The 27,535-nt window shown below is 37.7% G+C and overlaps 1 protein-coding gene across 25 annotated transcripts in view; it reads left to right on the top strand.

Moving 5' to 3' along the window:
• The window catches only part of DLG2 (discs large MAGUK scaffold protein 2), a 2,157,409-nt gene that overhangs the window by 1,311,555 nt on the left and 818,319 nt on the right, over positions 1-27,535 (top strand). For 4 of the 25 annotated variants that reach the window (XM_064365364.1, XM_064365362.1, XM_064365359.1 and 1 more), the window contains exon 1: positions 1,148-1,661. The exons of 20 other annotated variants lie outside the window; for them this stretch is intronic. In XM_064365364.1, the coding sequence (XP_064221434.1) occupies positions 1,341-1,661 (321 nt within the window). In that variant the 5' untranslated portion in view covers positions 1,148-1,340. Of the gene's footprint in view, positions 1-1,146; positions 1,662-27,535 lie in introns of those variants that run through there. One more of the 25 variants, XM_012469545.3, reaches the window with a different exon arrangement.

Genomic DNA, 27,535 nt, shown 5'->3' with positions numbered 1-27,535 from the left:
TGGCATCTGATAATCTGCAGATTAAATAATTATTTCACAGGATTACATAATCTTTGTTAGGTCCTGCAGTGGATTGTAACTGGCTTCATAATCAAACCAAAATTATTTCCTCAGGAATGTGTGATAAGGATAGATGCTTTGGCAATGGTTATGGAAAGTTTCAAAGAGAATAAAAATTATAAATGTCGTGGCAATTAGCCTTTCACTTTACTTAAAATACTATATGGATTCAGCAAGCATCCTAAAATTTAAAACAAAAATCCTCTTTGGAAGTCAATTGTTTTAAGTTGGAAAAATTTAGCTCATTTTTCAGTGAAAGAATTTGAAAATTCTGTCTTTGGAAAGCAAAATACTCTATGGCAGAGCTGGATGCATCTTTCACTTTAAAACACAGACTCTGTCTGTGGTGAATGTATTTGTTGTGGTAAAGTATTTGAAAGGAAACCCTCAGAATAATTTGGGGGAAGGAAAAATACTGTTTTAAAATAAGCCCAACCCATCAGTTTTAAACCTCAAAAATTGCCTTTCTTTGAATAAGAAAGAATTAATAATTGTGTATAGCATAAAGAATATATGTTTGGATTATAATGCATAATTGTGATTTAAAACAAATTAAACTTTTAATTTTAAGGGACTCCAGTATAATGCTGTGACCTCAATGATTTTTTCAAACGAATTGATATTCTTTAGAGTTGATGTTGATGATCTTATATAGTTACTTCATGACTGGGTCTGTGTCTTGGCAAATCTCTCTCTAGATAAGTGATTCCTGTAAATGTGAAAAATTCCTTTATAGGTTAACTTTTGCATCATTTTTTTTTTTTTTTTTTTTTTTTTTTGCTTATGTTATAAAGGTTAAACCTAGATGCATCTTTTCTGGAAAGAAGAGTCCTGATAATCTCATAAGAAGTTCCCTTTCCTAAGGTTTGTATTTTGTGTGGGGATCAGCAAGGAAAGGGAAAAGCCGGAATGCCAAACTGCAAAGAGTTATTCTTTACTGTAGGGCTCCATCCAAAAAGGGTTTGTAACACAGTGTACAGTCTTGTAGCCCAGCTGTGTGGAGCATTGATTGCTTCTGCCTAGAGCAGGGATACTGTCAAGTTGCTCTGTGAGTTGAGTCATCTATTGACAAAGAGCTACCAGCCCGCAGATAATGCTGTACGGAGCTGCTCTCGCTGCTCCCACTGCTCCCACGATGCACTGCTTATAGCAGCTATCAAAGATACTGAGGGATCCACAGGGGAAAAAAGACTTTTACAACTGCCTGGAAGAAAGGGGTGTGAGGGAGGAGACATTTCTGTGCAGAGCTGACCAAAGGAAAAAGTAGGCATCAGTGCAGTATGAATGCATACCTCACCAAGCAACACAGCTGCAGCCGGGGGTCCGATGGGATGGATGCCGGCAGGAGTGCGCCCACCCTGATCAGGGATGCCCACTGCGCTTGTGGCTGGCAGAGGAACTCTCAGGGGCTCGGGTACAGTTCTCAGACCATGCCCTCCTCAGGACCAGGGGGGCCAGCTTCAAACAGGACCGGGGGGGCCAGCTTCAGCAGGACCTTGTGGGACAGTGTGCGGAAAAGCCCCCACAAGACGAGCACCAAGGGCAAAGGGACTTGTGGGGAGCATTGTACCTGCCCACATGGTTGGTTCAGCCCAGCACAGGTGAGCCTTTTCCTTATGACTTTCCCTTGAGTATCTGAAGAAAGTGAGAGCAAGTTGTTTAAGGGTCGAATGGCTTGGAAACTTTGCTGAGTCCTCTTTGAGTATGCCTGTATGTAAAAGATTAGGGAAAGAAAAACCTGTCATTTCCACACGTTTGTGGACTCGCACCTCTGGGTGGCCTATGAAAGTCTAGGGATGTTGTGCTCAGTTTATTTCAGTGACTTTTCACCAAGTTTAACTTCTCTCATCCTCAGGTTTTATTATTTTGCATCATAGTCTTTTAGCAACACTTTTACTTGTAATCATTTTTAACTTTCGTTCTGTCCTGCCTATTTATTATTATTATTTTAAAGAACAAAGAGAAAATGAATTTTAATCAAACTTTCTGTCTCTTTAAAGGCAAAATAACATTTGTTTCTTTACTATAGAAATTAATGCTTTGAAGTATTCTATTCTAATTTTACTCATAATATTGTATGCCTTTTCAGTTATGGAGAAGAAAAATTGATAATATAAATAATTAATTTTACAAAGAAAAGGAATAATTAAGAACAAAATAGAGGATGGTTAAACTTAGAATAAAAGAATGAAGCACTTCATTTATTCATAGAAAAGCAATGTTTATTTATATGAAAATCTGTAGCTCTCTTTCTTCTGTAATGCATTTCTAAAGCAGATGTGCAGGTACCTTTAATTTGATTCCTAGCTTATTCTAGCCCCCAGACTATTATCATTTTATTAGGAATAAAATTGGCTCATTTTTTCTGTCTTCATTCAAAGAAGAGAAAATAACTTCCTGCAAATGCTGGAAAATATAAATAAAATGTACCTGTAGTCACTGTCATAAATACAGAACAATGACTATTCTTAAATATATATTGAAAAGAAAAAAGCTGCATTTGCAGAAAAAATTCAATTTCAATATGATTTTAGCATAATGGAGAAGTAGATATTGATCATGAATAAAATGATATAGTGAGAAGTGTAGAGGAAATTTTCATTTTAATAATAGCTTTTAAAAAGTACTTCCAAGAATGTCATAAATCACTAGTCTTAATAATATAGAGTTACATATACATAGCCTTATATATGGCTTTGGATGGATTTACATGTAATTATAAGCTTTGCTTAGAAAGATAGAACATCTCAGCCTCTTGATTTAAATTAAGAAATATCGTTTTATTATTAAACTGGTTTGGCTTAAAATGGAGCTTGGCATTTAGAAATGCAGTTATTAAAGTTAACATGAATTCCAAACTGAATAAACGGTCTTAACAATTGTGAACAGTCTATATACTGTTTAACAAATACATTCATTTAAATGTCTTTAGTTATATCTTTATTGATTACATTAAATTCTCAAGGCTCACATAGGCTAGGAAGACAAACTTACTTAATAGCATCTAGCTTATGGTTGTTGCACAGAGTAGAGAAAGCAAACTTGCTTTGTAAATTGTTGCGATTCCTTTAATCCAAGATACAATATACGTTTTTATTTCATAAATGATAGTTTCCCAAACCCAAATCTCTAACACTAAGTTATAATAAGCAAACTCTAAAAATGTTCATACATTTTTCATCAACTGAGGGAAACTTTTTATTTCCTTAGTTTATAACAATGCCTCCTACTTGCCTGACACTGAAAGCCATTTAATGCTTTCAAGGTTTGAAGTAGACTCTGTATACTGATAATTAGAGATCCAGTAACATATAAGAAGGCAACAAATTGAGGCAGTCACCATCTCTCCCTTATTCTTCTGCATAAATATTTGTATACATTTTCCCTCCCATTCACATATACTTTATTACTGGCTGGGACTAATAGTGATGCACAAATACTGGAACTATGAAACCATATCTTTTAGGACTTTCAATGTTTTAGCAGCTTCATTTACCTTTTGCCTTTACCATTTCAGTTCTATAAAAGTGCTATGCTAAATGGATTAATCTCTGTCTTTACTCCATGTGTCAAAACTTTCAAATATATTATGTTAAATAATTTCAATTGTCTCTACACATATATACACACAGAATTTAATATATGTATGCAAATATCTGAATATATCCAATTATTTGTATATATTAACATATTTTATGTATATATGTCTATATGTGTATATATATGCACACATATCAAAATTAGAGTTCTATATCATTCCAGGTTTCTATCCTTAAGTATACCAGCTTATTCTTCCAAAGAATGCTGCATTCTCTCCATATAAAGTACTTTTCATGTAAATTTTATTTCCTTTACCTCTAGTAGGTCCTCAAAACTACTGATATATGTATATTTATTAATCTGTATCCATTTATATATGCATCCATAGCATGTATCTAATATCTAAATTATACAGAGATGTATAAGTATGATACACTTGGGTATATTATCACAAAAATAAGAGCCCATGTGTATCTATATGTATTCATGTGTCCACTAAAACTAAGGCTGTTTTGAGAATTTAATGATACTGCTTTTTACCCATTAAATTAACTGGGGATATCCTGTGAAATATTATAAAACAAAAGCTGGAGCTAATGATACTAAACATTAGAATCCTTAATAAAGCATAAAGAAGAATGGTGCATGTTTTAAAATAGTCCAGGGGCTCACATGTGGTACAGAACGTGCCTAAGGGTTGTTAAGCATCTGGGAGCTTGGATCTTGCCCTTGGAGATATTTGCAGTATGACGTGGAAATCAGCGGTGTGATTTCCAGCTGCTATAATAGAGGGCCATGGTAATAACTTGAGTTCCTCCCAAGGCTCTTTTCCAAACTCCTGTGATTTGGAGTACCATGTACTTACAGGACTGTGTCATTATGTTGTTCCTCAGCAGGTCTAAAAATCAGCTCTGTCCCTTTTCAAATAAGTTTTCATTCCATTTCAATCTGTAGAATTAATATAACCATAATAATAGGTAAAGAAATGGAAAATTATAGTACCCAGAAGTGAGTTCCAAATGTACATCTAGGATATTAGTGTCAGCCTTGGGAAGAAACAAGTCCTTCATTGTTTATGTGGCATTTCTTCCCAATGCAGACTAATCTAGGGAGGCAGCACAGAACAGTGGAGACTCAGAGACCAGAGTTTTATGCATGTGCTCGCCTGCCTGCCTACCTGCCTTCCTTCCTTCCTTCCTTCTTTCCTTCATTTGTTTGACTATCATGTACTAAATACCTACTATTTACTCTTCTGTCAGGCCTATGGGTATAATATTGTAGTAAACAGGCTGGGCGCAGTGACTCACGCCTGTAATCTCAGCACGTGGGAGGCAGAGGCGGGTGGATCACTTGAGGCCACAAGTTCAAGACCAACCTGGCCAACATAATGAAACCCTATCTCTACTAAAAATAAAAAAATTAGCCGGGTGTGGTGGTGCCTACCCGTAGTCCCAGCTACTCAGCAGGCTGAGGCATAAGAATCGTTTGAACTCAGGAGGTGGAGGTTGCAGTGAGCCAAGATGGTGCCACTGCACTACAGCCTGAGCAACAGAGTGAGACTTGGTCTCTAATAAAAAATAAAAATACTAAAATTAAATTGTAAACAAAGTAAATATCTCCCTTACTACTATGGAGCTTACAGCCTATAATAGCCTATAACATGTAGCAAATGATATACCATGTGTACCATGATATACAAAGAATTATATCATTGTAAGTCATAACTTAGAAGTGAAGCAAAATTTTAGAGAGTGCTGCAGATACCGTAATGAATGCATATTCAGGATACAGAAGGACCACAGAGGAGTAAAAAAGTGAGATACTTGGAAAAAAATACTGCATTTCTTTAAGCTTTTGAGATTTTCCGCTTTATGAATTGAGGATATAAATAATACCTACCTGAGGGTTGTGGTGAGGAATGATTAACAGAATGTTAGCATAGTGCTTGCATATAGTAGAGGCTCAATTAATATTTAAGGAATAAATGAATGAATAGTAAGTCCGCATTAAATATTGGCTATTACTTACCTATTCCTTAATATATTTTTTTTTATTGGCTGGGAGGAGAAGAGAAATGAATCGGTGAGGACTTTGTAGAGGTAGTGATACTTGGATGGAATTAAATTTAATTTAAAATATTGTATGTGTTTAAGTAGATAGAGATAAATTTTGAGCAGAAATGAAAAATACAGAAAAGCGTGTAACACCGTGGTGCCTGTGCACAATCATTCTAATTGCCTAGAACATTGAACCCTGAAAAGCAGGTTCATTAAGAGACAAGCCTGGAGAGGCCAGGAGCAGAGACTCACACCTGTAATCCCAGCCCTTTGGGAGGCTGAGGTGGGTGGATCATGAGGTCAGGAGATGGAGATCATCCTGACCACCAACATGGTGATACACTGTCTCTACAAAAAATACCAAAATTAGCTGGGTGTGGTGGAGCGTGCCTGTAGTCCCACCTATTTGGGAGCCTGAGGCAGGAGAACCACTTGAACCCGGGAGGCGGAGGTTGCAGTGAGCCGAGATCGCACCACTGCACTTCAGCCTGGTGGCAGAGCAAGACTCCATCTCAAACAAACAAACAAAAGAGAGAAGCCTGGAGTGGAGGGGTGAGGCCTGGTCAGAGAGAGCTGCCAGGTAGACCTTGATGAGGACTTCATAAGGTTTGAGTGTCTGCTCTGCCACTCTCCATGTGTCAGGCTTCATCATCAGTGAACCCTTTGAGCCTCAGTTTCTCTGTTTGTAAGACAGCTGGTTTTCTAGATGAACACCCAAATCTCATCCAGTACTAATGTATGTGACTGTGTCGACTGATGCTTATTAATTATTGGGAAGCACTTTGGAAAGGATTCGTGCTTAAAAGCCAGACAATATCAGATTTGAATTTACTAGCTCTATATGACCGTATCTGCTTAACTTCTCTAAGCCTCATTTTTCTCCTCTGTAAAACTTGGGGTAATAAAGTCATGTTGCAGGAAAATGTTATAAGAATTGAAAATACTGTATATAAAAACTCAGTATGGCACTTAGAACACAATTACTCAGTTAATGGTATTTATTATTAGTAATGATATCTAAAGTATGCTTTTTAACCTGAAGAACTTACTGTCCAGCAAATTTGTCATTCATATTGTGCTCTTTGATTAGAATTTATGGTTTGCCCACTGAATTTTTTTATGTCTTCCTTATAAAGATGAAGGTTAGGCTAGGCAAGGCAATTGTCCAGAAACTTTTGGCATAGTACCACATAATGCTGATCCTGAGGTGACATAATGTCCTTCAAGGCTCTCAGCAATTTACAACTGTGCACACTAGAAAAAAAAAATCATGTAAAGTAGAATTGTGTTGATGAAGTAGCATTCCCATAAGCTTGTATTTAGAGGTAAGGAAATGCTGAAAGATTTTCTCAGCAAAATTCTGCAAGAACAACTGCGTTTGAAATTTTTAGCCAAGCTCTGTAAATCTTCTCCCCTCACAGTCCCTTTGCAGTAACTCCAGAACCAGCAATTTGCAGCAACTTGAGTGCAGAGGACTTTTTAGTCCAAGAAGTAGGGTTGCCCTAGGATGAAATCTCAGGCTCAGTTTATATTCAGCCAGAAACATCTGACAGCTTGTTTTAAATCAGTGCCTACTTTGACTTATTCCTTCTAGAAAGACGGACCTTTACTGAGAAAGAATAAGACTTTCTTGTCTCTGGGAAATACCAGCTCTCCCCCAGGTAAAGGAAACAGAAGAGAGCAAGCCATATTACAGAAGGAGTTAAAATTCTAAGCATTCTTCGGAGGATGTGGATCCACTTGGTCAACACTCCTGGCACCCATGTTGCTGGATGCTGACATAAGGAGAGCCTCCTCTCTAGGGTAGGGCAAGGAGAAGCCAAGCACACAGAATGGGAAAGAAAAGAACAAAAATGACAGCATTTATTGCATACTCACCGTGCTCACAATATGTGAGACACTGTGGTAGGGGCTATACATTAGTCATTTCCTTCAGTTTTCCCAGTAACATCACCAGAGTGATGTTGTCATCTCCATTTTGAAGATGTGGAAATGGAACCTAAGAGTAATGCTTATGATCACACAGGAGGTAAGGGCAGAATGCATTTCAAATGCAGGTGTGTATGACTTCCTTATTCTCTCCACCACATCTTGCAAAAACAAGGCCTTTTTGAAGTACCGTGGGAGGTAAAATACCCTGTGGAGACCTCTATAATTCTCTAATTTAACAGAAATTTCCCTAAGGCATTGGGATATTCCACATAGCTGGGAGTACTGGCATACCCTTGCAGAATCCTGGATTCCTCTAGCCTACTTTATTTGCTGGTATCAGGAACCCTGAATGAGTTGGGTTTCTGAAGATCCCTTCCCTCCTTTATTATGGTTAAAGAAGAACTATGTTGATCTGAAGCAGCTGGAGTTGATTCCCATAGCACTTAACACTAGAAAAAGATACTTGCTGTGCAACTTGTAAATTACAAGTTTGGATTCAAGTTTGCAACATTTGTGGCAAGAACTTGGGAGCCACCTATTGTAAATTTAATATAAACACAAAAGTGCAGAGAGACACTGCCTTTAGTACAAGAGCATCATCTCACATTGCTGAGTGTTTGTGAATCTCATACAAACGCTCTGTCTCCCTGCGTATCCATAGTGCCAAGAATCAAATCTCTGATACCACCTTCTTCGTTGTCCATCCTCCTTTTCTGATATTTGATCTGTTACAAGTGTGGCCTCACCTGGTTGCATTCTCCTTCATTCTCTGCTTTGTTCCGTTATTTTAATTTCCCCAAGGCATCTAGATGTTTTGTCATTGTGTCAGAACTGTATGGAAACGTAGTAGTCTCCTAGTACATTTTCCAAAGCAGAAACTATACCCTGGAAAAGTTAAGAGAATTGCTCAAGGTCATTTCAGTTTGTGGCAGAATTGGTCCATGTCCTTGAATTCAGAACTGAGTTCTTCTTTTACTGTTCCAAGTTGCTCTCCCTCTCTTAGCCTTTCTATCTTGTCCTCATGAAGAGTCATTATTGTCAGACAATTATGAGGCATGCAATTTATTGATAATTATGTGTTGTGCATTATATCAAAAGTTATATAAACCTATTTTTTACTCAGAATTTAGACCAGTGATCCCCAAGGACAGAGGAAGAGAGAGGAGCCCCTAGAAATTATTTTTTAATGTTTTTCTTCCAACTTTGATTTTAAGGCTCGGGGGTGCACATACGGGTTTGTTACATGAGTAAATAGTGTGTTTCTGGGGTTTGGTGTACAAATTACTTCATTACCCAGTAGTAATATAATACTCAATAGGTAGTTTTCCAGTCATCACCTTCTTCCTACCATCCACCCTCAAGTAAGCCTAGGTGTCTATTGTTACCTTTGTGTTCATGTGTACTCAGTGTTTAGGATGTGATATTTGATTCTCTGTTGCTGTGTTAATTTGCTTAGGATAATGACCTCCAGCTGCATCTATGTTGCTGTGAAGGACATGATTTCATTCTGTTTTACAGCTGCATAGTATTCCACATTGTCTATGGACACATTTTCTTTATCCATTCTACAGTTGGCGGGCACCTAGGTTCATTCCATGTCTCTGCTGTTATTAAAAGTGCTGCAAAGAACTTACATGTGCATGTGTCTTTATAGTAGAATAATTTATATTCCTTTGGGTATATACCCAGTAATGGGATTGTTGGGTTGAATAGTAGTTCTTTTTTAAGTTCTTTGAGAAATCTCCAATCTGTTTTCCAAAATGGCTGAACCAATTTATGCTCCCACTGAAGTGAATAAGCATTCCTTTTTTTCAACAAGCTCACCGACATCTGTTATTTTTTGACTTTTTAATAATAGCCATTCTGACTGCTGAGAAAGCACTTTAGAAAAGCAGAGAGATACTGAAGTGTTGTTAAAGATTGGGAAGTGATACTGGGATTTAGGGAAGCGGGTCGGGGATGCTACACACTGTAATGTGTATAGTGGTCCTGCCCCACAAATAATTGCCCCATGTACTGCACAGTTTTTAACATTCCATTAAATGTTAATGATGATTAACAAAAAGTTTCTTATTACCTAAGCCTAAAATCAAACTCAGTTCTACAACAAAAGTATTTTTACAAGGATTTAATAATTTTTTTTTTTTTTTTTTTGAGACGGAGTTTCGCTCTTGTTACTCAGGCTGGAGTGCAATGGCGCGATCTCGGCTCACCGCAACCTCCGCCTCCTGGGTTCAGGCAATTCTCCTGCCTCAACCTCCTGAGTAGCTGGGACTACAGGCACGCGCCACCATGCCCAGCTAATTTTTTGTATTTTTAGTAAAGACGGGGTTTCACCATGTTGACCAGGATGGTCTCGATCTCTTGACCTCGTGATCTACCCGCCTCGGCCTGGACTTAATAATTACTAAATTTTCTAGGGCTATAACTCTTGCGATAATCAAGGGACCATTGTACTTTGTTCTGTTAGCAGTTTTGTCAGTTGTTCCACATTTTGGAAGATCACATCCTTACAACAATGCTGATGTTAGTATTGACGTACCTCTCCTGCATCGATCTACGTGTATAGATTTCATCTGCAAATATGCAAGTAAAGAGATTTGAGACTCCTATTAATAGTCTGGAACCAAATATTTTAATTTTTTGGTTTGTTAAGTTTTATTGTATTTTTAATTGACAAATAATAATTGTATATATTTGTGGCATCCCATGTGATGTTTCAATACATGTATACATTGTGAAATAATTGAATCAGAGTAGTTAACATGTCAGTTATCTCCAACACTTATTATTTCTTTGTAGTCATGTGAAAGAACATGTGAAAACTATTTTCATTTTTTTTTTGAGACTGAGTCTCCCTCTGTCGCCGGGCTGATTCGAGTGATTCTCCTGCCTCAGCCTCCTGAGTAGCTGGGACTACAGGTGTGTGCCATCACACCTAGCTAATTTTTGTATTTTCAGTATATACGGGGTTTCACCATGTTGGCCAGGATGGTCTTGATCTCTTGACCTCATGATCTGCTCACCTCGGCCTCGCAAAGTGCTGGGATTACGGGTGTGAGTCACTGTGCCTGGCCATGAAATCTATTCTTTTAGCTATCTTAAAATACACAAAACATTATCATCAACCTTAATCACTAGTGGATGGAAAAGAAGTGATGTTGGTCAGAAGATCTAGAATCAAATATTTTAACTTGATAGAAACATAAAGTACAGGGATCTCACCAAATTTCATTAATATAAAGTTGTTTTTAAAATATTTTATTTGATTGCCATACCATAATTTTTAAAATACTTTAAAGCATAAGAAATCTTTCACTGTTACTCTGATACTGTGTCAAATCTCAAACTCAACTGGTATCAAAACTCAACTGGTATCAAAACTCAACTGCCTCATAAGCCCTTAGGTTTCAGAGTTTATATCTATTATTCCTCATTTCCTATCCAAGAATAGAATTTTGACGTTCTAGAAATTAAATATGTAAACATGAGAAGGAATTCCGAACAGGAATAGTAGGTTGGTAGGTAGACACACAGACAGACAGTTAGATAGATAGATATAGATATAGATAGATAGACAGACAGACAGACAGACAGACAGACAGATAGATAGATAGATAGATAGAAAGCTGACTAGATAGATGACTGTCTTACTGGCATGCCCTATTTTGACATTAAACTTATCAGTAAGATCCAGTTTATCTGCAAGAATATGATACATTTTTAACTTACTCCTACCATCTGCAATTTTCCTTGTTAAATTATCTATATTTCAACTACTAAAGTTATTTCTTCTTGTGTTTCATCAAATACAAATGGTCTGCTATTACTTTTTCTAACACTGATTTTTAACCTAGAATCCTTCTTCTACCTATTATAAGATACGGTATCTGGTCTCTTTATGCCATTTAAATCAAAATTTATTCTTTATAAATATATGCAAGCATTTGACTACATCATTACATTATCTGGCATGGCAGGACTCACAGATTGCCATATTAAAAATACATTATTTTAACATAAAGTACTTTCTTTTTATTTCTTTTACTTTGGTGAAGGCACTGCATTTTAAAAAAATATGTGTAAGCAGTTGTATCATCTATGAATTCTATTTCAGATAAAAAGAAGGATATTAAAAAACATTTATTATAAAATGGAAAAATTGAGTCTGCTAACATTGAGCCACTGGTTGAGATATTCAATATTGTTTTGTGTATGTACCATTATATCTGTAGGTTTAGCTTGCCTTCCAACTAGTCCAGGAGTCAGCAAACTACAAATCCAGCCTGATGCTTCTTTTTTTAATAGCTCATGAGCTAAGAATTGTTTTTATATTTTTTAATATTGAAGCAAATCAGAAGAGTAATGTTTCAGACATGAAAATCATGAGTAATTCCAATTATACTGTCTATAAATAAATTTTATTGGAACACAGCCGTGCTTATTTGTTTACATATTGTCTGTAGCTGTTTTTGTGCTGCAATGCAGAGGTGAATAGTTCTGATAGAAACTGTAAGACCAGATAGTCAGAAAAGTGTTTATTATCTGACCTCTTAAAGAGACAAGTTTGCTGACCTCTGCACTAGGTTATCGGCTTTCCATTTCCCACGTGATGGAATGTCCCTTTCTGCCTAACAAAGCCTGTTCATTTTTTTCAAACCTGGTTTAAGCACATCTTCCTCTTTAATCCTTTAATTTTAGCTCTCAAAATTGCTATTTAACATGATGCTATTTAATGTCCTGCAAAATTAGAATATTACCTTACATTGTGACTAGTTGCCTTCTCAGTCTCCCTGATTGGAGAGTCTCATATCCCCAGCATGGAGCCTAATTCGCAATAGCGTAGCTATTCAATCTTGTGGCCTCTTTGTGACAATTCCTGTAGCATCATTATTAAATTATGTTTTGGAACCAAGACTTACCTGCATTTATGGCTGTAGAGAAGAGGAACTATGTGTTCGGTGCCTGTATTTCTTACAGGATAACCTGCACAATTTATAACTTTTTACCATAGTTACAAATAAGTATTGATACTTTTCAGTATGTGTCTGCTCCATTAAGCTGGATTTCCTTAGAGCACAACCTGTCTTATTTACCCCCTCTGTTTCCCCAGTGCTTAGCACGTAACAATAAGTGAATAAAGTGTTCTTGATTTCGGAATGAATATTAATACAGGGCCTTGTATATAAAGGCACTCAATCAGTTTTGAATTTATTATTATTACTAATTAGGGAGGTGTCTTAAGATCATGAGTGATACCTTCTATTCTCACAGTAGCTCAACTTAATAACAAGTATATTATTTTAAAAGTTTAGGCAGATTTGCTGTTCTGTTTTATTTGTTTTGTTTTTAGTTTGACTCAGATGCTTATTCCATTCGTAGTACTGTTAAAATATTGGAATCATTGTTTAGAAATTAGGTTCCATATTCAAGTGGGTCATACTATTTTAGTGATGGAAGGTAGAGTATTATAGTTTGAGAGGGAATCATAAAAAATTTGATCTTACGCAGTATCATAGTTTAATTTAGGAGTCAGTTCTCTGTAAAGTTGAAATAATGTCAAGAAATACATTTTATAATTAGTTTCTGGACACTATTGTAGACTGCATGACCTTTTTCTTCATCATTTTTTGTCATTAAATATTAAGTGCTTGGAGTACAGTAGTTGGCACCATTGCATTAAAAATCTATGATTGAACACATTTGCATTTTATTCTGACAGGCTGTACTATTTCGTTAGCAGTCAACATTGATTGTTACAGTTATGATTGTTATAGTTGGTTTTCCATGACATTAGTTGTTCAAAGATCAGTTTATATACCAGTTCTAAAGTTGATCATGTTTGCACACTGATTTTTCATTTCTCTAACCTATATTATTCATTCTCTATAATACATGCTATCATACCTAATACAATTTTTAAAATTAGTTTTCTAACTCCAAGTTTTATTTTATTTTACTGTTTTTTGAGACACAGTCTCACTCTGTCACCCAGACTGGAGTGCAGGGGTGCAATCTCAGCTCCATCTCCTGGGTTCAAGCCATTCTCCCACCTCAGCCTCCTGAATACCTGGGACTACAGGCACGCAGCACCATAGCCGGCTAATTTTTTTTTTTTTTTTTCTGTAGTAGTAGAGACAGGGTTTCACCATATTGTTCAGACAGGTCTAGAACTCCTGACCTCTAGTGAGCCACATGCCTTGGTCTCCCAAAATGCTGGAATTTCAGTGATGAGTCACCGCGCCTGGCCCATATTTTATTTTTTAATAAAATAAAGACTAGTAGTTAATCATAAATCCTTTTAGTTTAAAACTATTTTAGCTACTTAAAAAATAATTTGTATTATTCAGTATTAGGTAAAAAAATAACACAAGCTTATGGTAAAAATAGTATAAAGATTTTTTTAAGTTAAAACTCACCTGTAATTCCACCTGGAATTAACCATAGTTAATGTAGTAACAACTCTTTTAGTCCTTTTATTTGTCTCTGTATATGTATCTTCAGTGAAAGATATATACTTTTATTGACACATGCTCACAGTTGTAGCTAAATTTGAGTCTCATTTATATATGTCTGTTAAATGAGAAGTTAAGAATATAAAACTGTACTGCTAGCTGGTCACGGTGGCTCAGGCCTGTAATCCCAGCACTTTTGGAGGCTGAGGTGGGCAGATCACCTCAGGTTGGAAGTTTGAGACCAGCCTGACCAACATGGAAAACTCTGTCTCTACTAAAAATTCAAAATTAGCTGGACGTGGGGCACATGACTGTAATCCTAGCTACTTAGGAGACTGAGGCTGGAGAATCGCTTGAACACAGGAGACAGAGTGCAGCAAGCCGAGATAATGCCATTTCACTCCAGCCTGGAACACAAGAGTGAAACTCTGTCTCAAAACAAACAAGCAAGCAAACACCTGTGCTTCTTTTTAAAAACTAATGTCATATCGTGAACATTTTTCTAAGTTAGCAAAATTTTTTTTTGTCCACATCATTTTTAATGACTGCCAAATACTCTTTTTCTACCAAAACCCATAATGTTGGGTGTGTAGGTTATCTTTTTTTTAAGTTAACATAAACATTAGTGAAGTAAACCTTGGTGTACTAGAACTTTTGATGACATTTCTCATGAGGATATATTTTTAGAAAAAACAATTATTGAGTCAAACGGTGTGAACTTTTAAGGTTCATAATATTTACATAGTCATTCAGTTAATACTCATCCAACAATTCATGATAGAACAGTTAACACAAGCCAAAACACTAGGTTAATCAATGAGGATATGCTGGAACATAAGAGAGACTGATTCTTGCCCCATGGAGCTTAGAGTTAATTGCCAAATTGCTTCTAAAATTCTTTGCTTTGCCGATTTATGATTCTGTCATTCTAGGAGTGTATGAACATGTCTTTCTGCCTGTACTCTTGATGTTTTTATCTTTGTAAAATCTTTTATTACTTTGATAGGTTAAAAATCTGTGTGTCATTGCTATTGTAATTTACTTTTGTTTGTTAATGAGAATGAGTACTTTTCCTATTATTGTATCCTATTATGACACTCTTATGATGTCTTCTATAATATCTACCACAATAGATTACTATATCCAGTTGGCAATTTAATACATGCTTTATTTTTTGACAGGAAGGAAGAAAGGAAGGAAGGGAGAGAGGGAAGGAGGAAAGGAGGGAAGGAGGGAGAGAGGAAAGAAGGGAGGGAGGGAAGAAGGAAATGCAAATAGGAGAGTAGTTTCTGTTTAAAATTCCTGGTAAGAGAAATTTCCACCTGTCTTAAATATAGTAGGGTCTTCGTAACCATATTCATGAGTGATATATGCACCTGTCTTTCTTGTCACTGTAACCCCTTTCCTTGTGTCTGTTCTCTGGAAGGAAATGAGCTGAATTCTCTTTTTTTCACCATGATGTAGGTGAGCAAGATTGAATTGAGTGACATATGAAAAAGTAATGCATACAACAGGCAGAAGTAGACAGGCTATCTGCCTCTATCTGTGAGAGTTTGCTGAGGAGTGCAACATGGACATTAAATTGACAGAGAGCTTGAAGAGGAAAAACAATTAACCAATCACATGGGAAAGGGAAATATCATGGAAATTGCCTATTTTAGTATGTTTACATATGGATATGAATTTTATGTAATTTGAATATAGACATTTAAAGATGTGTTTGAGTCTACATGTCTTAAAATGCAGGCAATCTCCACCTAACATTTTATCTGTTACAAACACATTATTCTTATACTGCTGATTCTAATATTTAGAATAAAACTTACAGATGCAATAACTCTCTTAACTCTTCTCATCAAAGCTGGGCACCATCTAGTTGTTCCAAGGAAAAGTAAAACCAATATACCTGCAACATGAGGGCAGTCTGGTTTCTCGTAGGAGAAACAATATTTTCAAAGGACTGAATGAAATCACAGTTAAATAGGTTGAGAACTGAAAGTAGGTTGAGGAAAGAGATTCTTTTGAGTTTATGAAAGAACCCAACATAATTGGGAGTGCCCTATGGGCTTGTTTTTCAAAAAACCAAATCAAATGCAAGTATAACAATTGACATGAAGAATCCTACCACTCTTTGCAGTTCACTCAGGGCCTTCAGCCTGTTTTCATCTTTCTTCTTTCTTACTCTGCATTGCACTCAAACTTGTTTTACAATTCATTCAGTGTGCCAAGCCAAAATCAGGAAGTCATCACCAGATCTATTACATTTCTACTTCTAGGGCCCTCATGAATTAATCGATCACTAATTGATATATAATTATATCTCAGAGTGTTTCAAATATTTTCCCTTTTTACATTTCTACTCTCCGTGCTTGAGTTTTGATGTGTTATCATTCCCATAAACTGTCTGCAGTAACCTGCAGCCTCCCAGATCTCTTCAATCCATTATGAATATTGTTGCCAAATTTATCTTAACACTCGGTTCTATCTGTATCACTTACTGACTTAAATGATTTAACAACTTTAAATCATTTAAAGGAGTGCTTCACTTTTAGTGTAATCTGACTTCTGGAGAAGATGAGTATTATGGAAATGTTAATGAGTGATCTGTGTTGGATTAAACATGTTTTAAGCAGTTCTTTATTTTTGATCCTATGATTTTTCAAAGCTCTTGGGGGCTTATGTCTCCAAGAGACAGGTAAAATATGTGGAACATTTTTTAAATGTGTGTGATAATGAAATCCCTTTTTCATGAATGCTTATTTATGAGCATCTCAGGTAAAACCGATTGCCAACCATTAGTTTACAAAATAGAAGTGGATTCCCTAGCAGAGCGTTCAAAGTTGTCTTCAATTTGGCCCCAACCTGCATTTCCCACTCGGTCTCCAACCACTCCTATTGTGTTCTGGTCACACCCAGCTGTTCACTGTTCCCTGATTCCCTGAAGCCACCATGCAGTCTCCAGCCAAATCTTGACTCATACCCTTCTCTCTCTCTCTCTCTGTAATGACTCTCTCCATTTCTGTGTTTGATATAATCTTTTCATCATTCAAGGATCATTTCTAATGTTATCTTCTTTGAGGCCTTCATTTCTCTGTGCTCCCACAAAAAGTAGAACATATGCCTGCTTTTCACTTAGCATTGTAGTTACTTACATGTCTGTTTCAACTATCATATTAGAAGCTTTGTGAGAAGACAAAATATACCTTATTTCCATAACTTTAGTGCCAGGATAGGGCCTGAACATTTTTTATGAATGATTGAAAGGATGATATTTTTAAAGATTGGTAGATACGGAATAGGGTTGTATTTGGCAAGGCAGGGTTGCAAGAAACATCTTTAGGTAATACTGTGACTAGGTTTCTGAACGCCACATTCTGTCCTTTAGAAAGCCCCAACAATCATTCTAAGGGTCCAGGGAGATTTGGGATCGAGAAACTGACTCAGACTAGCTGAAATATACCTTATATCAAAGTATGCAAAAGTCATTTATTTCCATGAAAAATATACTTGTCACATGAATGAAAACACTCATGTTCATAAAATTCATTTGTTTATTCATTTGCAAACATATATTGATAATAGATTGTATACCAAGAATCCCTGTTCTAGAAACTTGAAAACATAGCATATCAAAGTATGCAAAAGTCATTTATTTCCATGAAAAATATACTTGTCACATGAATGGAAACACTCATGTTCATAAAATTCATTTGTTTATTCATTTGCAAACATATATTGATAATAGATTCTATACCAAGTATCCCTGTTCTAGAAACTTGAAAATATAGCAATAAATACAATAGGCATTTTAGTAGAGAAATATGTAAAGATAAGAAGTAGGCAAATAAATTAAGATTACTTCAGATAGTGATGTGCTATTAGAAGTTAAATTAGGGTAATGTGATAGGATAGGTTGGAGAGGTGCTTCTTTGGATAGACATTAAAGTAAGGAAAATATTAATAATGAGGAGGCAATTGAGTTCCTACCTGAGAGATGAAAGGTGAAAAGGGGGCAGCCTTAAGACAATTCTTGGGTGGTGTTACAGATAAGAGACTAGCATACCCAAGGACCTCAGGGTTGGAAAAAGTTTGACAAGTTATTATAATAGAAGAAGGCTAGTGTGGAGAAGGGAAAGTGTCAAGAAGAAGAGTGTGAATAGAGTTTGGAGTTTTAGGTAAGGCTGGGTCACGTTGACTGGGAGCATGGAAGGAAGTCTGCATTTTATTTAAGGTTCTACAAAAAGCCATTGGACTCCTTTAAACAAAGACACAACATGATGTAATGTAGACAGTGAGAATGAGTTTGGCAGGAGGGGCAAGAATGGAAGGAGGGAGACCAGTTAGAATGATATTTTGTGGTACTGTAAGTGAGAGGTAATAATGGCGGGACTTGGGTGGCAGCAGTGGGGATGGGGATCTATTACAGAGGCTGAGGATATATTTTGTATATAGAACAAAAAATATGGATTAAATAGTGTAGATTATGAGGAGAATATGATAGTGGGAAGATAAGAAAAATAAAGGAAGCCAATAATAACTTCCAGGTGTTATACATCTCTTCTTGGAGTCAAAACATCTTCAGAAAATTGTAATTGAACAGAAATGTTTGAACTGCAATGTTCACACTCCTCATCTAGTAAGTTCCTAGATTTCTAGACAGTACTTGCCTCTCTCACTTATTCTTTGCTTTTATTCTTTTTTTTTTTTTTTTTTTTTTTATTTATTGCATTTTAGGTTTTGGGGTACATGTGAAAAACATGCAAGGTTGTTGCTTAGGTGCATACGTGGCAGTGTGATTTGCTGCCTTCCTCCCCTTCACCCATATCTGGCATTTCTCCCCATGCTATCCCTCCCCAATTCCCCACCCCCCCGCTGTCCCCCCCACTCCCCCACAACAGACCCCCATGTATAGTGCTCCCCTCCCTGTGTCCATGTGTTCTCCTTGTTCAACACCCGCCTATGAGTGAGAACATGTGGTGTTTGATTTTGTGTTCTTGTGTCAGTTTGCTGAGAATGATGGTTTCCAGGTTCATCCATGTCCCTACAAAGGACGCGAACTCCTCGTTTTTAATGGCTGCATAATATTCCATGGTGTATATGTGCCACATTTTTCCTGTCCAGTCTATCATCGATGGGCATTTGGGTTGGTTCCAGGTCTTTGCTATTGTAAACTGTGCTGCTATGAACATTCGTGTGCATGTGTCCTTATAGTAGAACGATTTATAATCCTTTGGATATATGCCCAGTAATGGGATTGCTGGGTCAAATGGAATTTCTATTTCTAGGTCCTTGAGGAATCGCCACACTGTTTTCCACAATGGTTGAACTAATTTACACTCCCACCAACAGTGTAAAAGTGTTCCTATTTCTCCACATCCTCTCCAGCATCTGTTGTCTCCAGATTTTTTAATGATTGCCATTCTAACTGGGGTGAGATGGTATCTCAATGTAGTTTTGATTTGCATTTCTCTAATGGCCAGTGATGATGAGCATTTTTTCATATGCTTGTTGGCCTCATGTATGTCTTCTTTTGTAAAGTATCTGTTCATGTCCTTCGCCCACTTTTGAATGGGCTTGTTTGTTTTTTTCTTGTAAATCTTTTTTAGCTCGTTGTAAATTCTGGATATCAGCCCTTTGTCAGATGGGTAGGCTGCAAAAATTTTTTCCCATTCTGTTGGTTGCCGATTCACTCTATTGACTGTTTCTTTTGCTGTGCAGAAGCTGTGGAGTTTGATTAGGTCCCATTTGTCTATTTTGGCTTTTGTTGCCAGTGCTTTTGGTGTTTTGGTCATGAAGTCCTTGCCTACGCCTATGTCCTGAATGGTTTTGCCTAGGTTTCCTTCTAGTGTTTTTATGGTGTTAGGTCTTATGTTTAAGTCTTTAATCCATCTGGAGTCAATTTTAGTGTAAGGTGTCAGGAAGGGGTCCAGTTTCTGCTTTCTGCATATGGCTAGCCAGTTTTCCCAACACCACTTATTGAACAGGGAATCCTTTCCCCATTGCTTGTTTTTATCAGGTTTGTCAAAGATCAGGTGGTTGTAGATATGTTGTGTTGCCTCCGACGCCTCTGTTCTGTTCCATTGGTCTATATCTCTGTTTTGGTACCAGTACCATGCTGTTTTGATTACTGTAGCCTTGTAGTAGAGTTTGATGTCTGGTAGTGTGATGCCTCCTGCTTTGTTCTTTTTGCTTAGAATTGACTTGGCTATGCGGGCTCTCTTTTGGTTCCATATGAAGTTTAAGGTGGTTTTTTCCAGTTCTGTGAAGAAGGTCATTGGTAGCTTGATGGGGATAGCATTGAATCTGTATATTACTTTGGGCAGTATGGCCATTTTCACGATATTAATTCTTCCTAACCATGAACATGGAATGTTTCTCCATCTGTTTGTGTCCTCTCTTATTTCGTTGAGCAGTGATTTGTAGTTCTCCTTGAAGAGGTCCTTTACATTCCTTGTTAGTTGTATTCCTAGGTATTTTATTCTCTTTGTAGCAATTGTGAATGGCAGTTCGTTCTTGATTTGGCTCTCTTTAAGTCTGTTATTGGTGTATAGGAACGCTTGTGATTTTTGCACATTGATTTTGTATCCTGAGACTTTGCTGAAGTTGCTTATCAGTTTCAGGAGCTTTTGGGCTGAGATGAGGGGGTCTTCTAGATATACAATCATGTCGTCTGCAAATAGAGACAATTTGACTTCCTCCTTTCCTAATTGAATACCCTTTATTTCTTTTTCTTGCCTGATTGCTCTGGCTAGAACTTCCAGTACTATATTGAATAGGAGTGGTGAGAGAGGGCATCCTTGTCTAGTGCCAGATTTCAAAGGGAATGCTTCCAGTTTTTGCCCGTTCAGTATGATATTGGCTGTCGGTTTGTCGTAAATAGCTTTTATTATTTTGAGATACGTTCCATCGATACCTAGTTTATTGAGGGTTTTTAGCATAAAGCGCTGTTGAATTTTGTCGAAGGCCTTCTCTGCATCAATTGAGATAATCATGTGGTTTTTGTCTTTGGTTCTGTTTATGTGGTGAATTACATTTATAGACTTGCGTATATTGAACCAGCCTTGCATCCCCGGGATGAATCCTACTTGATCATGGTGGATAAGCTTTTTGATGTGCTGTTGTAATCGGCTTGCCAGTATTTTATTGAAGATTTTTGCATCTATGTTCATCATGGATATTGGCCTGTAGTTTTCTTTTCTTGTTGAGTCTCTGCCAGGTTTTGGTATTAGGATGATGTTGGTCTCATAAAATGATTTGGGAAGGATTCCCTCTTTTTGGATTATTTGGAATAGTTTCAGTATGGATGGTATCAGTTCCTCTTTGTATGTCTGGTAGAATTCGGCTGTGAACCCATCTGGACCTGGGCTTTTTTTGGGTGGTAGGCTCTTAATTGCTGCCTCGACTTCAGACCTTGTTATTGGTCTATTCAGGGTTTCGACTTCTTCCTGGTTTAGGCTTGGCAGGAGGCAGCTGTCCAGGAATTTATCCATTTCCTCCAGGTTTTCTAATTTATGTGCATAGAGTTGTTTGTAATAATCTCTGATGATGGTTTGAATTTCTGTGGAATCTGTGGTGATATCCCCTTTGTCATTTTTTATTGCATCTATTTGGTTATTCTCTCTTTTCTTTTTTATTAGTCTGGCTAGTGGTCTGTCTATTTTGTTGATCTTTTCAAAAAACCAGCTCCTGGATTTATTGATTTTTTGAAGGGTTTTTCGTGTCTCTATCTCCTTCAATTCTGCTTTGATCTTAGTTATTTCTTGTCTTCTGCTAGGTTTTGAGTTTTTTTGATCTTGCTCCTCTAGCTCTTTCAATTTTGATGATAGGGTGTCAATTTTAGATCTCTCCTTTCTTCTCATGTGGGCACTTATTGCTATATATTTTCCTCTAGAGACTGCTTTAAATGTGTCCCAGAGATTCTGGTATGTGGTGTCTTCATTCTCGTTGGTTTCGAAGAACGTCTTTATTTCTGCCTTCATTTCATTGTTTATCCAGTCAACATTCAGGAGAAAGTTGTTCATTTTCCATGAGGCTGTGCGGTTCTGGGTTGGTTTCTGAATTCTGAGTTCTAACTTGATTGCACTGTGGTCTGAGAGACTGTTTGTTATGGTTTCCGTTCTTTTGCATTTGCTGAGGAGTGATTTACTTCCAATTATGTGGTCAATTTTAGAGTAGGTGTGATGTGGTGCTGAGAAGAATGTATATTCTGTGGATTTGGGGTGGAGAGTTCTGTAAATGTCTATTAGGTTTGCTTGTTCCAGGTCTGAGTTCAAGTCCTGGATATCCTTGTTAATTTTCTGTCTCGTTGATCTGTCTAATATTGACAATGGTGTGTTGAAGTCTCCCACTATTATTGTGTGGGAGTCTAAGTCTCTTTGTAAGTCTTTAAGAACTTGCCTTATGTATCTGGGTGCTCCTGTATTAGGTGCATATATATTTAGGATCGTTAGCTCTTCTTGCTGCATTGATCCTTTTACCATTATGTAATGTCCTTCTTTGTCTCTTTTGATCTTTGTTGCTTTAAAGTCTATTTTATCAGAGATGAGAATTGCAACTCCTGCTTTTTTTTGCTCTCCATTTGCTTGGTAAATCTTCCTCCATCCCTTTATTTTGAGCCTTTGTGTATCCTTGCATGCGAGATGGGTTTCCTGGATACAGCACACTGATGGGTTTTGGCTTTTTATCCAATTTGCCAGTCTGTGTCTTTTGATTGGGGCATTTAGTCCGTTTACATTTAGGGTTAATATTGTTATGTGTGAATTCGATCCTGTCATTTTGGTGCTAGGTGGCTGTTTTGCCCTTTGGTTGATGCAGATTCTTCATTGTGTTGATGCTCTTTACCTTTTCATGTGTTTTTGGAGTGGCTGGTACTGGTTGTTCTTTTCTATGTGTAGTGTCTCCTTCAGGAGCTCTTGTAGAGCTGGTCTGGTGGTGATGAACTCTCTGAGTTCTTGCTTGTTCACAAAGGATTTTATTTTTCCTTCACTTATGAAGCTTAGTTTGGCTGGATACGAAATTCTGGGTTGAAAGTTCTTTTCCTTAAGGATGTTGAATATCGGCCCCCACTCTCTTCTGGCCTGTAGGGTTTCTGCTGAGAGATCTGCAGTGAGTCTGATGGGCTTCCCTTTGTGGGTAACCCGACCTTTCTCTCTGGCTGCCCTTAGTATTTTCTCCTTCATTTCAACCCTGGTGAATCTGATGATTATGTGTCTTGGGGTTGCTCTTCTAGAGGAGTATCTTTGTGGTGTTCTCTGTATTTCCTGGACTTGAATCTCGGCCTGCCTTGTTAGGTTGGGGAAGTTTTCCTGGATAATATCCTGAAGAGTATTTTCCAGCTTGGATGCATTCTCTTCGTCACATTCAGGTACACCTATCAAACGTAGATTAGGTCTTTTCACATAGTCCCATATTTCTTGTTGACTTTGTTCATTCCTTTTTACCCTGTTTTCTCTAATCTTGCCTTCTCGTTTTATTTCATTGAGTTGATCTTCGACCTCTGATATCCTTTCTTCTGCTTGGTCAATTTGGCTGTTGAAACTTGTGCATGCTTCACGAAGTTCTCGTGTTGTGTTTTTCAGCTCCATCAATTCGCTCATATTCCTCTCTAAGTTGTCCATTCTTGTTAGCATTTCGTCAAGTCTTTTTTCAAGGTTCTTAGTTTCTTTGCATTGGGTTAGAACATGTTCTTTTAGCTCACGGAAGTTTCTTATTATCCACTTTCTGAAAGCTGATTCTGTCATTTCATCACACTCATTCTCCATCCAGTCTTGTCCCCTTGCTGGTGAGGAGTTGTGATCCCTTGTAGGAGGAGAAGTGTTCTGGTTTTGGGTGTTTTCATCCTTTTTGCGCTGGTTTCTTCCCATCTTTGTGGATTTATCCACCTGTTGACTTTGTAGTTGTTGTCTTTCTGATTTTGGTAATTTTAAGTCTGCTGTGGCAGAACTCATAAACCCCCTGCTCTTCCCCCCAGGTGTTCTGTCCCAGGGAGTTACGGTTTTATGATGTTCCCCTGTGCGGTTGCTGTTTTCCCTGCCCACAAGGTGGCAGCCTAGTCACACTCAGGTTGCAGAGGCTTCGCTAAGCTGCTGTGGGCTCCACCCAGCTTCCGTGTGAACTTCTGGGTGTAGTTAGAACTGCTTCCGATATGTTGGCCCGCCCCTGTAGTGACGGAGTCTCTGTAGTGGCGGATTGCCTTGGTAGAGAACAGCAGGGTGCCTATGGAGAACGCCCCTCCTCCACAGAGCTGGACCGTCCCGGTTTCAGTTGTGTTTCAGGTCTTCTTGCTGGGTAAGAGGGGACACCGTCTCATCTGATCTGCCTCCGGAGCCGCTGCGTTGGCTAAAGCCGCGGCTCTGAGATTCGTGGCGCTGGCCTGGCTCCCCGTTTCAGCTCCCCTTGCTGGCTTATAGGGGACTCAGACTCTCTCACTTTGTACAGTGAGCCGTTGCCTCAGGGTGCCGGCCCAGCGGCTGCGCCGTTCAAGCCAGCGGCGCCAGCGGCGCTGGCGACCCGTGTGGCTTCTCTGCGTGTGAATCTCCTGGTCTGTGGGCAGTAAAAATCAGTCTGGAAATACGGCGTCCACTCACCCTCTGTGCTTTCTCTCGGAGCTGCATTCCCGAGTTCCTCCTAAGCGGCCATCTTGGATCAATCTCCGCTTTTATTCTTAATCCTTAACATCCTCTCAAACTTATGATTGATTCAATTTTTCTTTAAACAGGCTAATTTGTCAATCATGCTGGTCTAGGTGTTGTTTTTTTCTTTTTCATTTCTTTGAGGTTACCTCACATGGGTGAGTATTGATCTTATGAAGTCAATTTTAATTCACCTCATTTTTAAGTTGGAAATTGGGAGGGTGTCTTAAGAAAGACCCAGATACTGACCACAGGCCGTAGATTATGTTCACCCAATATCTGATGTTAACCCTTTCTTCCCTCTTTAACTCTGACTTGACCCCTTTCTCTAATACCTTCATGAAAGGGAATTTGGAATATCTTATTTAAACACAGTGGATGATGAATATCCCAGATTTCTTAGGAAAGTTGCTGGAAAGAATTTGGGGGGAATACTGAGAAGGAAATCATCAGTTGACCCTACTGAAATAATATTTTAGCTTTTTTCAGCATATGATTTCCATTATCTCTCTCTCTCTCTCTCTCTTAAGTTGAAATATGAAATCATAAATACCGCTGGGTATGGTGGTTCATGCCCATAATCCCAGTTACTCAGGAGGTTAAGGTGGGAGGATTGCTTGAGGCCAGTAGTTGGAGACCAGCCTGAGCAACATAGTGGCACCCTTCTCTACAAAAATTGAAATAACTTAACCAGGCATGGTGGTATACACCTCAGCTACTTCGGACTGCTGAGGCAGGCAGATCTCTTGAGCCCAGGAGTTCAAGGCTTCAGTGACCCGTGATTGCACCACCACTGCACTCCAGCTTAGGTTGAAGGTGAGACCCCAACTCAAAGAGAAAAAAAAATCGTTAAGTACATCTCTGGAACACATCTATTGGGTTCATTAAAAATTGCTCCAAACATAAAAGAGAAACAGGGTAAGAGATTGAGAACAGTTAAAGTGGAATCCTGTCTCAGTTTCTCACAATTAAGTTTCAAGTAACAAAATTGTATCTAAGGCCTGTGTCTGTGGTTCATTCTAAACCCTTTACTTCAAGAGTTGACATTTATTATTTTAATTAAATTCTAAGAGGAATTTTGAAAATAAAAATGCCAAACAAACATTTTTCTAAAATTTATTCCTCCTTTAAACTTCAGTTTGATTTTAAGATAGTAATAAGCAAGTTGTGTTTTTAGGAATACGTTTTAGCCACTGGGAACAGATATTCCCTTTGCACATTCCAGACCAATTGACTAAATTGATGTAGAAATTGTTAAACCATATTTTGTAGTCATCTGAAAATGTCCTCTCATCATGAGACGTTTTTATCCAGAGTGGCAGTAGCTTGGAATAATATCCATTATTCCATCACTAAAATTACTCTATCATAGAATACCATTATAGTGGCCTTGAAAGAGTGCAGAGTCTTCTGAACAGTTTCTTGTTTCAGTTCTATAAGCTGTGTATTGCAAGGGTGATGGTTTAATTCAAAGATCAGCAGAAATATTATAGTGGCAGAATTATATCAAGTGATCTGACTCCCCCAGTGTGAATTCATGCTTGAATTTCACAATTCAGAGGAAAATGAGTGCATGTGCTGAAATGAAAGGTACAGAGCTAGAAACCAGGATTCTAGTAGTTGTACAACGCTGGACCCTGAATCACCCTAGTGAACCCTCAGAATCTTAGTGTCTGCATCTTAACTATAAAATGAGGAAGTTCAAAGAGATTAAAAATAAAACCCATGATTTATGTTTCACTGTGTGAGCTCTGATTGATTCCTGGTGATTCTCTGGATCGTGATGCTAAGAAGAATGATGAGACTTCATCAAGGCCCCTGAGAAGAAAATACAATGAAAATTAGTATAGCCATGAACGAGAAAGAAATAAGTGGCAGCCTGGATCCCTACTTTCTTTTATAGCCCTGTCATTTGATGATGCCATGTGCTTTATGTGACTATTATAATTATACTAACAAGTACCATCTATTAGGCATTTCTCATATACTGTTAATATTATTGATTTAATTTAACTTCTAAAATAACATAGGAAGATAATCTTATCTCATTTTACAGATGAGCAAATAGACTTTTAGAAGCAAAGTAATTTACCCTAATTTATACCATGAGCAAGAAACTGATTTGGAATCGAAGCTCAGGTTCTGAATCCAAAGAGCCACTCCTTTTGTTGTGCTGTACTAATTCCATGCAAGACTGCATTTGTTGATGAAAATGGTCAGAAAACTATACTTATTTAGATAATTATAGAGCTCCAAAATTAATGACCGTTAATGGGTTTTCTGCAAATTTCGTAAGTTTAGTGATGGAGTAAAAATAATATAGTTTTCCAAATAATTCACTTACACCTCTGAAAGTTTTATTTAAAATTTCTTTTACCTTTTGAGACACATATATATATTTTGAGATGGAGTCTCACTCTGTTGCCCAGACTGGAGTGCAGTGGCATAATCTCGGCACACTACAGCCTCCACCTCCTGGGTTCAAGTATTTCTCTTGTCTCAGCCTCCCGATTAGCTGAGTGTACCTCCCAGGTACAGTCACGTGCCACCACACCGAGCTAATTTTTTGTATTTTTAGTAGAGAGGGGGTTTTACCATGTTAGCCAGGATGGTCTCAATCTCCTGACCTTATGATCTGCCCACCTTAGCCTCCCAAAGTGCTGGAGTTACAGGCATGAGCCACCATACTTAGCCAAGACCTCATCATATTTTATTGGGGTAAATGTGTGAAATTCTGAAATGAATAAAATATTTTGACTTCTTCTGAAATTTGGAAACCAATTGAAGATAATTTAAGCATACTCCACCCTTACCCCAAGCTCAGAGCCCAGTGTGGCTGCTGCAGTTCTATCCAAAGGAC

The sequence above is a fragment of the Aotus nancymaae genome, unplaced genomic scaffold (assembly GCF_030222135.1).
Source record: "Aotus nancymaae isolate 86718 unplaced genomic scaffold, 86718_ANA_hifiasm-v0.15.2.pri h1tg000059l, whole genome shotgun sequence".
NCBI lineage: Eukaryota > Metazoa > Chordata > Mammalia > Primates > Aotidae > Aotus > Aotus nancymaae.
Note: the sequence above shows the minus strand (reverse complement) of the source record. Positions and strands in the feature narration are given on the sequence as shown.